General features: G+C 50.4%; 1 protein-coding gene across 2 annotated transcripts in view; it reads left to right on the top strand.

Annotated features, from left to right (window-relative positions):
* RUNX2 (RUNX family transcription factor 2) overlaps positions 1–3,186 on the top strand; it is a 351,373-nt gene extending 348,187 nt beyond the window's left edge. For both annotated transcript variants that reach the window (XM_025260982.3, XM_044929390.2), the window contains exon 8: positions 1,928–3,186. In XM_025260982.3, coding sequence (XP_025116767.1) covers positions 1,928–2,505 — 578 coding nt within the window. In that variant the 3' untranslated portion in view covers positions 2,506–3,186. The remainder of the gene's footprint in view (positions 1–1,927) is intronic.
* The last annotated feature ends 10,625 nt before the right edge of the window (positions 3,187–13,811 follow it).

The raw sequence follows: 13,811 nt of genomic DNA, 5'->3' as shown, positions 1-13,811 counted from the left end.
GATGACTCTAATTTCTATGATTGTGAACCCTAAGCTTTATTGTCAACTTTGTATATTTGGTCTACACCTTTGCTATGCAAGGTGTGGTCCCCAGACCAGCAGCACCCATGTCTCCTGGGAGCTGGCTAGACACGCAGAGTCTCAGGTCCCACCCCTGACCTGCCGAATCACAAACTTCCCTTTAACAATGTCTCAGGGGAGTGATCCGCACATGAAAATTCAGGAAACACGGTGCTAGGTCATTCAGTGTGCTTGCCTCTATCTCATTTTACACATGAGACTTTTATTTGATTAAATATAAAGGCCTCCTGCCTGCTGTAATGTTGGATGTATGAAGCTTATTAACATCTTTTGCAAGTAAAAGCAGAGCCAATAGTTTGTAGGGCTTCGCTTTGATCATTTTCAACTCGCAGGAGGTAACATGTGCAGAAGTGTCTTGATTCTTGGTTTACAAAAGAAGATCATCACAGAGACTGGGGGAAATTAAGTTTCAGAGGAGGAGAGGCAGTTCTGTGATGGCCAGGAGCAGATAGTACCCATGCAGCTTCCAGCAGAGGAATTTGCAGGCACATGGGTGTCTCTCCTCAACTGTGGTCCCCAAGGAGCCATTGCTTCTCTGCTCCTATCCGACCGGATTCCCAACCACACAGAGTGGACCTCGGACCATCTGCGGTCTATGAGTCTTGGAAGGACGTGGCTGGGCGCTGATGTCAGGATAAGGGAATAAGCTCTCACCAGATGATTAGTGCTGTTCTGAGTCTCCGCCAGACCCAGATCCCACATGAAGCAACAGCTCACCCATGACGGGCGGCGAGAGCACACATGTTCACAGGCAACGCAGAACGTGTTTACTCACGGGCTCTGTCATCATACCGCTCCTCCCCCTCCCCCCAAGATAACAGGCTGGGGTAATCAAAGTGAGGTCTGCCTCAGAAAGCCCTGGAACCCCCTCAAGGGGTTCCCCTCAAGGGCAGGGCAGAAAGCTGGGTACCAGAGCTGCCAAGGAGGAGAGCCAAGAGTAGACACTCCAGCTGGAATTGGGGAGCAAGACCTCAGAGGCTTGGCTCCAGTAAAACTCAGAACTGCTTCCAGGGTGATCACTAGCCATCTACCCAAAGGCAGGAAAGGGGTGGCCAAAACAGCTGAGTTAAGGTTGTTGGCATGGAGGTGGGTCCTTTGATCTGAGGTTGGTAAACCTTGTTGCCATACCCAGTCGCAAAGAGCTGCCACCCACTTTCTACCTGGGAATTCAGGGGATTAGGGGAGAACTAGCAATAAAAGGCTTGTAGACTCTGCATGCAGCCCTCTATGAACTGAGCCCTGTGCTTCGAGCTGAAGACTTTTGAAGGCAAGTTGATCAGTCCTGGTAGAGACCTGGGGGTCGGGGGGAGTCACTGGGCCCACCTTCCCTGTACAAATGAGGAAATAAAACCAAGTTCTCCAGGGCAATGGGCCTGGCCCAGGGTTCCATGGCATTTTCTGACAGAGTGGGAACCAGCAGAAAGATCTAGCTCCTGGCCCCAAACTCAGTTCCCCCTTGAGAGCTTGGCTTTGTTGGGACAGTGGACCAAGCCCTCTGCTTAACACACATCCTCTGAGGAGAGTGAGGAGGGGGCCCTCCTTTACAGCCTTGGCCTGTTGTCCTTGGCAAGACTGCCCCCTCCCACCCCTGCCTGGAGCTCCCTCTTGACTTCCCAGCAGTGCAAGGTCTAGACCGCTGGGGAGAGCCTTACTCACCAAGATGCTTGCTGGACTCCCAGCTTCCTGTGTTTCCGAAACCCACTCTTCCTTACTCCATCCTAGGTCTGGGGTTAGGAAATACGTTTCCACCTTCTAACTCAGCTCTTTGATCCCTAGCATGGAGCTGGGCATACGGTTGACAGTCAGTAAAAGCCCCAGTGACCCTTTCTCGTTTCTTCCTTGCCAGATTCAGATCCCAGCACCTTGGACTCCCAGTCTTCGACCACCCTGTTCCTCTCCTCCGAGGAGCCAGGCCCCTCCACCGCTGCACTGCCGTCCCCCTCGTCATCCTGCGAGCCCTCGGCGTTCTCCCCGGGTCCCCCTGCGCTGCCTCACCTGCTGCCTTCGCTGCCCACCGCGCCCGCACCCGCGGCCTCGGGTTCCGGCGCCCCTAGGCGCGCCGGCCTCTACTCGGTGGTTGCCTCGTCCCCGGAGGCAGCCTCGCGCCTCCTGGACTGGCTCCCCGGCGGCCCCTCAGCCACCCCTCCCGGCACCCGCGGGGATGAGCGCGATCGGCCGGGGCCCCGCGCCCCGCGCCCTGGCGCAGCGGGGAGAGAGGAGGGCGCTGAGGACCTGGGCGCCTCCCCGCAGCCCTACACCCGGCCTGCCGCCTTTGCCAGTTTGGAAGCCAATGTTGGGGACATCCTGGTGGAGCTGAGGACAATGAACGGTCACCTGGATGTCATCGCGAGGGCCCTCACCAAACTAGCCTCGTCCCTGGGGCCGCAGCCGCAGACCCCGCCGGATGCCCCAGATGCCAAGTGATGGGGCCGCCCCGCGACTGTGCATCCGAGCCACGCAGTAAAGGGATCCCGAATGCACCAGGCATCGCTGCCTGAGTCACCTTTGAGCCCAGCACACCCAGCGGAGGACAGGATTACTCTGCTCAACCTGCTTACGGGAAGGCATGGACCTCCCCTGGCATTTCAACCTGAAATGATGGTGCTTCTCATACTCTGCCTTGTGAGGCTTTCTCAGCTCTCTTATGCCCACCCGGGTCCTCGGAGCTCTCCTGGACCTTCAAATGTCCTTCTCTTGTTTTGGTAAAGGCTTTGAGCTCCTGGCAGGACAAGTGCCCTAAGACAGTGGTGGGACCCTGGGAAAGGCTCAGAGAACCATCCCTTCCCATCCCCACTGGTGACTTCTGAGAATTGTGGGAGAAAGGCAAGTGCATAGCACGTTATATAAGCAGTAGTTCAAGGGCAGATCCAATGCTTTTCTCTTGAGTTGCTGATGCTGTATCTGATCTCTCGTGATTTTTTCACATTTAAAAAAAAATTATGTTGGGAAAAATAAGTTTACTTTTTTCTCATAATAACCACATTTTTAAAGGTTTGGAAAACAGAGAAGTGAGAAAAATCTGATGTATTTGGAGAAGGGGGGTATTTAAGTCTTTCTTATGAATAAGAAAGAATTTTGTGTAATAAACAAGATTTTTGTATGTACTCTCTGGATGTTGGCTTTTCTGGGCCACATTTCTTCCTTTCCCTGCTCTTTCTGTTCTCAGTTACCTGTATCAGCCCTCCTTTACTCCTTGGGGCTTATTTCAACTTTTCTCACACTTGTGAAGAACAAGCTTTTAAAGGTTCTCATGATTCTTTTCTAAAACTCCCAGACCTCCCTACATTTGGCAAATCCACCCCTTTGCTTTGTGATTGGAGCAGAAACTGAGTCCCTGGCCATCAGGGAGAAAGCCAGCATCCTTGGCCTCTCCTCCTAGATGCCCATAACACCACCTGCCCCAGTTGTGATGAACAAACATCTCTCCAGACTTTGCCAATGCGCCCTGGTGGAGACCTGGCTGGAATTTCAGCAATCTGGAGGAACCTGTGCCCTCCAGGATCTGACTTCCCATAAGGAGGAGGGCTCTTCTCGCCTCCCTGCTTGGATTAGAATTTTAATGAAGTGCGCTCATCTGCCAGAAGCAAATTGACTGCTCTTTTCCCAGAAACAAACCAGACATTGGAAACCACACTGCACAGAGCAAAACTCCATCCCAAGCATTTGTAGGGCTCACAACTGGTGAGCTGCCTGGTGTCTGCCGTTTTTGGCACCCCCAGAGCCTCTCAGACTTGTGTACGGAGAGCTTACAATGCAGGTTCTGCTTTGGTAGCTCCGAGGTGGGGCCTGAGACTCAGCATTTTTCTAATCAGCGCCTGGCACCTGGGGATGCTGATGCTGCTTGCCGGAAGACACACTTTACGTAGTTTTCAATAGGGGGTGTCTACTCTGGGGTTCCTGCTGGTTCCATCACCACTAGTCCCCAGAAACTGCTGTTTGTCTTTGTCTCTGCAGGGACCTGGATTCCTCTAAACTTTCAAAGCAGCTCTTTGGGGGCACTTCTCTATTTGAAAGCAAATGTGTATTAGGTCTAACCACCCAGTTCTAAAAAAGTTTCAGCGGAGTTTAAATTGATTCAACAAGCATTTATTGGGTGTCTACAATGCCAGTGCCCCGGGGCACCCAAAGATGAATAGAATAAGGACCCTGCCCTTCACCGTCCTGCACGGAGAGGGATTATCAGTTCCAGTGTGGAAGCAACTTGCAGGGGCTCTGGAATCAGCAGGGAGGGTGAGCATGATGGTCACAGGAGGCCGGGCTTCTTGACATTTGATGTTGGTAGACTTATTTAATCCCTCCAAGCCTCAGTCTCCGGATCTGTGTCAAATGGCGATGATGACATCTGCCAATCAGAATCAGACACAGACGTGATGGCAGCTTTGCAGCCCCCAAAGTGCTGTCCAAATGCCTTTTTTTGGTTGGTGGGCATCGTTACTCCCTCTCTCCTGGGTCTTGTGTCAGGAAGGCGGGTAGAGTGAGAATCACACACCGAGGTCTGAGCTGCCCTCTGGCTCTGAGAGACTAACCCTCTCTCCCCCTTCATTTTTTCAGGAAGAGAATTCCTGACTCAAAGGGACCAGTCTCTGTTCTACTCTTTAGCTGAAGAAACAGCTAAACTGGAATGCCAGCATCACACCTGGGAGCATCACCTTCTGGTCTTTACTCATATGAACCGTTTTTTCATTTTAACTGAATTCTTTCGCATGAGATTAGAAACAACAGCAACAAAATAAGTCTTTCCAAAATGAAGAGGGGCTGGCATATAAATCCTAAACTTAGATCAATTTAGATATAATGACTGAATCATTTGATCAGAATCACCACATATATGATTGAGGCTATCAGAGGAAGGAGCTGACATAACACTGATTCCATAGGGACACACTAGAGAAGTCTGAGCTCCCGTCTTAGGTGAGTGGGACTTTAGAAACGGAAAGAGTCCTTAGATCCCTGAGTTCCCCAGAGTAAGAGCTGTAGGGTTTTGGGAAATGGAGCAAGAGGGTTAGAAGAGCAGGATGGCCTTCATCTTGCAGAAGATATAACCAGGGAAATTTGATAGTTTGTGGGGCAGAGGCACGGGGAGGGGAATGGAATTGAGTTCAAACAAAATATCAGTTTGAAGGAGCTGAGCAGAAAAAAGGAAATCTAGTTTTGTAGCTTCTAGATTGGAACTTAACCCTCTGGAGAGCACGAACTTCTCCTGATACCTGCTTTTCCCCAGGTGTAGGGTGTCGTTCAGGTGAGGACAGCCTGAGACAAGCACACGATGGTTCACGGTGGCAAGCTGAAGGCAAGCATAAAACCTATGGCAGAGGATAGCAGATTTAAGCCGAGGAAGGATCTGCCACCAGTTACCAGGCTCATCTGTGTAAGGTAGTGAGGGACCTGTTCCTGGAGGCATTCAAGCAGAGACCAGATGGTGAACTGGTGGTGCATCAGCTGAAGAGATTCTCCACCGGGTGGAGCAGGGATCTAAGGACTCTTTAACTTTGGAGTAATCCTCGGTTCTTCCCTATCTCTCATGCCTACATCCAATCCAAGACCATATCACCTTGGTTCTACCTTCTAGAGAGCTCCATTATCCAGCCACTTCTCACCACCTCTACAGCTACTACCTGGTACAAACCACACCGTCCCTTCTCACCTAAGTTACTGCAATTGCCTCCTAAATAGGTTCCCTTCTCCCTCCCCATTCTTACAGAGCAGCCAGAATGGTCTTTTAAACATATTTCTGGCCAGGTTATTCCTCCACACAAGACTCTTGGTGGCTTTCATCTCAGAGGAAGAGCCAAAGTTTTACATAATCTGATCTCCTGTTACCTGCCTGATCTCATCTCTTATGATGCTCCTCCACTCAGGTCGCCCAGGCCTCCTTGCTGCTTCTCCCATGCGCCGGGCACATTCCTACCTCAGAGCCTTTGCACTGCCTATTTCTTCAGCCTCGACCAGATACATCACATGGCTTGCTCCCTCACCTCCTTCAGGTTTTTGCTCAGACATCATTATCCTTTTAAAAGTAACCTTCTCCTAACCCTAAGCCTCCGATCTGCAGATGCATTTCTTTTCCTCCTTTCTCGCTTCAAACCAATTTCTACGCCACCCACTCTAGGTCTCCCTGTATTTATTGTCCTTAGAATGTCAGCAGAGAAGAAATTTGTTGTCTGTTTTGTTCACTGCTGTCTTCCCAGCATACTGCCTTTTAAACAACAAAAAAAGTGTGTTGTAAAAGGGACCCATCAATTGCAACAATTCAGACAACACAGAGGAGAACAAAGAAGAATATAAAACGCACCCCAAATTCCACCCCCAAGAGATAACTGCTGTCAGTCTTCTGGCAACGACCATATGAAACATCTGTGTTTTAACAGAAACACATCCATGTGTGTCCAATTCTGCAGATCATAGTATGTCTGCTGCTGTGTAGTCTGCTGTTTTGTTTGTTAACTTGATAATAGATGATGAAAATCTCTCTATTTAAAAAAAGAGACATTATATATGAAGCAAGATTTACTTAGTCCATCTTCTATTTGAGCTTCGAGATTCTCACGGCCATGAGCAGTCCTGTAGTGACCGTGTCTGGGACACACGTGTTGGCTCTTCTGTGACTGTGTTGTTCCCGTCAATTCCTAGAGCTGTGATTGTGGGGTCAGAGGCTCCTACTTCTTGTTTTAGATTGTTGCTGCCAAGGCAGGAGATGCAGGTTTGATCCCTGGGCCGGGAAGATGCCCTAGAGAAGGAAATGGCAACTCTCTCCAGTATACTTGCCTGAAAAAATCCTGTGTACAGAGGAGCCTGGTGGTCTACAGTCTGTGGGGTTGAAAGAGTTGGACACAACTTAGCGGCTAAACAAGTAGCTAATAGCTTCACCAAGATTCCAAAAGGGGAAGTGAGTGGATGGTGGGTGGAACACAGGGCCTTGGGGTGGTTCCATCCAGGATGCTGGCAAAAGGGGGAAATAGAAACAAATCTGCCTTCTGGAGGTTGAACTTTAAAGTCAGCAGATGGGGGAGCAGACAGAGGTGTGTCACCCTGGAGGTGTGAATCTTGAATGGTCGCTCAAATGGTGCATCAGTCCGGGTGTGGTCAGGAGATGGAAACCGTCTGGGTTCTGCACGCAAAGGGGACTTATTCAGGAACCGGGAGCAAGGGTGTTGGAAGGCTGGAGAAGTGTGGAGGGGAAGGTAGGCCCCCAAAGACAAATGATTGCAGGCAAGTGAGTGCTACCAGCCTTGGGCTGGAGGTGCCAAGGGGACCCAGGATCCTGAATCATGTGATGCCGTGGACCTGGCTACAGAGCTGAGCTGCTTCAGCAGGAACCCAGGAGCCATGCTGCCAGGCTGCGGCCCCTGCCACGGTCACCCTCGGCTGTCACTAGGGCTGTTGCTGCTGCCTGTCACTCTCCTCCCCTCCGAACAAGAACCACAGGGAGGAAGGGAGAGAGTTGCTTCTCCCCGCCTCCCACCTTCCCTGCCAGCGCCTCCTCTTCTGGGAACCTAGAGGGAAGCCCTTTGGAGGAAGTCTAGGAGACGCAGTGTGGGGCCTCAGCCCTGAGGACACAGGACAGAGCAAAGAAGAGCAAGAACGTGGCTGACAACTAACAAGCCAGTGACAGTCTCAGCAGGGACTCGAGTCGCTCAGTCGTGTCTGATTCTCTGCTACCCCTTGTACTGTAGCCCTCCAGGCTCCTCTGCCCATGGGATTTTCCAGGCAAGAGTACTGGAGTGGGGTGCCATTGCCTTCTCCGCCTCTTACACTAGACTTCCCCTTTTCAGAAGTGGGCCAAAGATCCAGGACCATTGAATACCCTTTGGCTGATGATTCTTCCCGAGGATGGCAACAGTATTGCTCTCTGGAAGTAACAGGTCCCTGAACAATATCACAAAATGTTGGAAAATTGGAACAATAAATCATAAAACAAAAGGGAACTCCCCACCACTACACGCCCCCACCCCCACCCAGTTATAGCACCAATGATGTTGTGTGCAGGGGGACTGGAGGATGAGACAAGGTACAGGAAGGAGTGGAGGAGGTGAGTTCGGGAGGGCTGTGCCCCCTCCGTAGTTCTGAAATACTAGTAACCTTTGGGTCCTTTAAGGTCAGCGTCATCAGCCACATCACGTTTACAGGGAGACTCAGCCATAATTGTATTCTGTTTCCCTCACTCCTGGTTGGCATCACTGACTCGATGGACGTGAGTCTCAGTGAACTCCGGGAGTTGGTGATGGACAGGGAGGCCTGGCATGCTGCGATTCATGGGGGTCGCAAAGAGTCGGACACGACTGAGCAACGGATCTGATCTCCCTCACTCCTTACCCCTTCGGGCTACCTGGCTTCCAACAACCAACTCTGCTTGGAGAACCAGAAAACGGCAGATATTTCTGCAGGTCTCATAGCACCTGCACTAGAATCCTGTGTCCCGGGGGCATTTGCTAAGCCTCCTGCAAAGTAGGGCTTCCCTGGTAGCTCAGTTGGTAAAGAATCCACCTAAGGACCGCCGCAAATGACAAGCAGGCTGACTAACTTTGGCTTTCATGCATGAGGCTGGCCAGGTACCTGGCAGCTCAAACCATTTCCATAAAACGAATATGCAAAGCCTCTGATGAGAGGCCACCAGGGCATCACCCAAGGTTCCCGGCTCAGCTTCTTCCTCCAGAGTGCAGCAAGGGCTATGTCTCTTGCCCACACGCTCTCCGGAGGGCACTGACTCTCCAGCCTGGCCATCTCTTCCTGGTCCCCTTGGTGCCCGGCAGCATTCGGGCAAGGAGTTGATGCTCAGAAATGTTGATGGAGGGAGCAGTCCCCAGGCGTCCAGCTTGGCAGTGGTGGGCACCACCCCCTGCCACCTGAGGGTTGCCCGGGGCCGCCTGGATGGAGATGAAGACCTGTCAGCTGGCCAGTCTGGTGCTGGCCTGGGAGGGAAGGTCATGACGACCTGCCTCCGCTGCAGCTTCCAGGCCTCGCCTTTGCTTGTTTTCTGGGAGCCTCAGTGTCTGCCCACAATGGCATGGCTCCTTCAGCTGCCCGGATTCTTGGCGTGGTGTGCGGGCTGCATGGCTTGTTTCCGTGGTGAGCATGGCAGGGAAGGCTGGCGCTCGGGGCTCAGCATTCCTTCAGGGTCTCCCCGAGCAGGGCTACTGCTCAGGCCCGGGGGAGGGGTTCTGCTCCCAAAGTAGGATGTTCCGATGGTGGGCGGGTGATCACCTCAAGTCACCTCAGACTTCGTTGTGCTTTGTGCTGGCGTGAACAGATTCAACAAATTTTATCCAGCCCTTTTTCTTGCCTCCCACTTGGTTTCCAAAAATGTTTGAGATGGCCAAATGGAATAGCGCATCCAGGAAGGAGATTGGATGACATCCGACCTGACCCCTGTCGCTTTGCAGATAGTATAGGAAGGATCGCAAATGTGGAGTGGCTTGCTCAGGGGTGCCAGGCAGACGTCCTCCGCGTCCTGTGTTCTCTCAGCTGGCACTCTTTCTGGGTCCCTGGAGTGAATCTTTCCATTGCTATATGAGCTGCTGGTCCGCCTCCTCCAGCACAGAGGGGGCACACGTACGCTCAGCACACACATGTACACACACGGAAGAGGCATCAAAATTTTAAGATGAAAAGGACGCTTTTCAGTTTTCTAAACCAGGGATCAGGCAATCCTGGCTTGTAACTTTGTTCTTGTTTAGCTTGCGAACTGAGAGTGATTTTTACATTTTGCATTTACATTTAGACTGTATGTGGCCCACAAAGCCAAGAATATTTACTCTCTGACTGAAGAAAAATTAAAAAGGCCTGCTGATTCCTGGTCTGGACAATCCATTTGACTGCTCATCCAGGGATGGTAAACAATCTTCCCAGGATGCTAAAAATTCTCTTTATAGATTCATCTGGTCATCTTTACAGGGCTTGGACTCTGAAATTTAAGAATTTGCAGCTTCTCCCTTCATCCCCAGAGATTTGTGTCTTTGCTGAGTGGTGTCTTGCTGTTGCTAGATTTTCTCTTCTGAGGGTAAACCATGAGGTGACCCCCTTGTCTGGAAGACTTCCAACAGGGAAATAGGGGGTCAAGGCTGGCAAGACATTGACTGTTGGTACCCACCATGGGGCTGCTGCCTGGAGGTACCTTGAGAATGACGAGCTGGGGATGACCCGGAGGTGGGGGCCGGGAACAGAAAACTGCCCAGAGAATGGCAAGGAAAATTTCTTTCCCATCAAAGGGAAACACAGAGATGTATGCTCTGTGAGTCTATTTCCTCTTCACCACGGCAGGCAGGCTACTCCACGAGTTCCTGTCTCTCCACGTTGCTCATTTCTTTATAGTCACTGAACCAGAATAACCACAAGTCGAACCGGAAGCCCACGATAACCTGATGAACTTTTCGTGGCCTTGTCTGGGCGTCTCTGTGCACATATTCAAATCCTGCCCTGGCCTCTCTCTGCAGCTGTGAGATCTCCAGCCAGCACCCAGCAGTGTCTGCAGCTCCAGCCTCGGGCTAGTAACTTCCACAGTCAGAGAAAGAAAGAGGGTGGGAGAGGGAAAGTGACAGGCAGTCGGAACCAGGAACGTTCCCAACTGTCGGAGCCACTCACAGTCGTTAAAGATTTACGGGCAGGCAGTTTGGAGTTTAAATATAAGATGACACCAGAAGCCTTTAATGTACAGGGGAGCTTTAAGCATGATCTGGGAGCAGAAAATGGTCTGTGAACTCCCCTCTCTGAGATCTTAGAAGTTCTTTTCTATTGACTCCAGGCAGGGCTGCAGCCCCAGTGCACTTCACGGGCTCATAAATATAACATTATTGGACCAAAAAAACCCAATCCTTCTCCAACTGATTAGGCCCAGATTGGTCAACTCATAAATCAAGGCTGAATAAGAACTATAAAGTTGTGAATCAATGTGTCCCAGATCTCCAAACTGGAATGAAAAAGTTGGAATGAAATAGCTGGAGTCCTTCCAAGATCCTTCTTTTCATCCTTTCCTCCCACCAGCTCCGTATCTTAGAACCTTAATTTTAAAAGGCCTTTTTTTCTTTCTTTCTTTCTTTTTTTTTTTTTTTTTGGCTTCTTGGGCTGCCTGCGGACAGCATTTCAGAGCAGGAAATTCAGTCTAGAAGGGAGGCTGGGGGAACAGAGGCTGTTCTGTTGTTTCCGGTCAAGACTGATCTGCAGTTTCGTGGTGTCTCCCTGGCTGGGGTCTCCACCCATGGCTGAGAGGTGATGGTGTTTGTCACCCATGGCCTGAAGGCAGGAAGAGAGCAAGACGCCCCCCAAGTCACTGGCACACAGTGGGTGACCAGGTCATATTTGGTTAATGACTGGGTGTTTAGATCTAATTCCTTCAAGGGCTCTGAGCCCCTACATTGCATTACTAGATGTAATAATCCATTCTCCTCTTAGAACTGCACGTCAGGTTCAGAAATGCCATCTACTCTCCCTGTGGGACATGGTCACCCTTTTGGATCTGGGAGCAAAAGCTATATGCTATGAAGGCTGCCCACACACACGCAGAGAGAATCCCATCACAGTTCTTCTGAGTTCTAAAGCAAAGTTTGTTTTCCAAAACTCCCTTCTCCAAAACCTTCCTGCCTCCCAGTTTGATGGCCCCAATTGGGGGACACCATGCACATCCTTCTACCCTCCTAAGGTCTTATTGTTAGTGTCTACTCTCCTGTGCTGATGTCGCTTACTCTGCCCCAGTCATGCCAATGTCCAATGAGCCTGCCGTCCTCTCCCCGCTGGGGGGGACACGCGCATGGTACCATACACATCCCTTGAGTGATGGCTTCCAAACACAGACTCTAAGGGCTGGAAGGGACTTCAGTCCCACCCTGTTTCATCTGCATGTTTGGGGAAATTGAGACCCAGAGAGGAGTACTCACTCATCTAAAGTAGAACTCAGTCCTTCTGCAAACCAGTTCACTTCATCCTGGTGCAAGCCTTATGCTAACAACATTCTTGTCTTTCTCCCTGAGGGGAAAGACAGTCCTTGTCACTTTCTCCTAAAAGCCATGGTGTGAAAGCAACATTTCTATACAAGTTGACTGTTTCCTTCAGACAGTTTCATTTCCCCCGTGTTTTCCTCTCTCCTTACAAGGCCATGAGCAGACAAGCCCAAGGCCCCAGAAGAGAAATTCTCTCCTCCAGCATGTGCCCCTAGGAGGAATGGGGCTGGATGACAGCGCTCTTTGACGAATGAGCTCCATGTTGGTGTTTTAGCACCGGTGGCCGCAGAAACCTTGCAGGATGTGTCCAGGGAAATGGATTTTGTAGGGTTAGCTGAGTCTGTACCACCCACTGCACAATAGCAGCTCTGTGCAGAAAGGCGGCTTTGAAACAGGCTTAGTTTTCCACCAGTTCCAAGTTTAGGCAAAGAGTCAAGTTCAGGTGAAGGAATTATTTCTGCCGCTGGAAGATCTGTATCCCCCCTCCTCACCCTGATGCCCCTGATGCCCGGCTCTCCCACCTTTTGCAACTTCTGACATTCTCTCTCTGCTTTCTGGAAAGACATTTAACTCCCCAAATAGAATGTAAGGAATAACATGATTGTGCTGTTCAGATGTATTCTTCTATCAGCAGACCTAAGAGTGAGCGTGAATGTGACGGACCCTATTGACTAGAGAACACTTTTTAGCCACTTAGTTCCGCTTTTAGCCCCTAGGTCTGAGGGCCCATGTCCATGGAGGCAGATGGGAAGGATTGTAAAAATGGTCCTAATTCTTCTTCCCTCCTGTATCCATGCCGTTGCCATGTAACTTTGCATTGACCTCAAGGCTGCATCTGAGCTCAGCCAATAGACTGTTTTGGCCAATAGGATCAAATGGAAATGATGTGCATTGGTTTTGAATCTAGATCCCAAGAAGTCAGGCATATTTCCTTTCATTCTCTTGTGCCTCTCATTGCCATGGCAACATGTTCAAGCTAGCCTGTTGAAGGAATTGACATCAGAGAGCAGAGCTAGGTCATCCCAGTTGTTCCAGATGAAGCCAGTCTAGATTAGCCAAGGGCCAGCCAACTCCCAGACATGTTAGTCCAGCGTAGATTAGCAGAACTTCATAGCTGACCTCTGGCTGACCCTAGATATTGACTCTTCCGTGTCCCTGAGGCTTAGTGATGGTAAAGACTGGGACCTGGGACCCTTTACTGTAGTGCTTAAACTTAGATAAACATCTCCTCAAGCAACAGAATACAAATAAAGGGCCAAAAATAAATGTATGCCTGCACAGTTGAGGCAAATTATGAACAATAAGATACAAAAAGGCCCCAATGCAGCTGCCACTTCTGAGGTGCTAGAAACAAAAGCAGGGTACTGTGTGTGATCCCTGAACACAGCACCACCAAGGGGGTGGGCAGACCACCTCAGCCACCTCTCAGGCCCAACCCGCTGATCAAGGGGAGTGGGAGATCAGCTCACCTGCCCTCTCAGAGCAAGCAAGAGCACTTGCTGCTGGTTTTCCCTTTCATGCTGTAGCACAAACCACAAGCCCCAGTAAAGCCATGCATGAATTTCTCATCTGTCCCCCTATCAATTTCTATTGGTTAAGGAGACCAAGGACCTCGTCAGTAACAGCAGAATTACTGTGGATGTAGATGATTGATGTGGGGAGTTACCTCTTAAGACTTTTTATTCCTCCCTTTAACCCTTTTGTGAATCAGCTGGTTATATATACCATCCAGTCTATACTGCTAGGTGTCCATCCAGTATCCATTCATCCCTTCTTCCTTACTGTCAGAACCATGTGCTA

This window comes from Bubalus bubalis, chromosome 2, assembly GCF_019923935.1.
Source record: "Bubalus bubalis isolate 160015118507 breed Murrah chromosome 2, NDDB_SH_1, whole genome shotgun sequence".
NCBI classification, from domain to species: Eukaryota; Metazoa; Chordata; class Mammalia; order Artiodactyla; family Bovidae; genus Bubalus; species Bubalus bubalis.
This window is presented reverse-complemented; position numbering and strand designations above follow the sequence as displayed.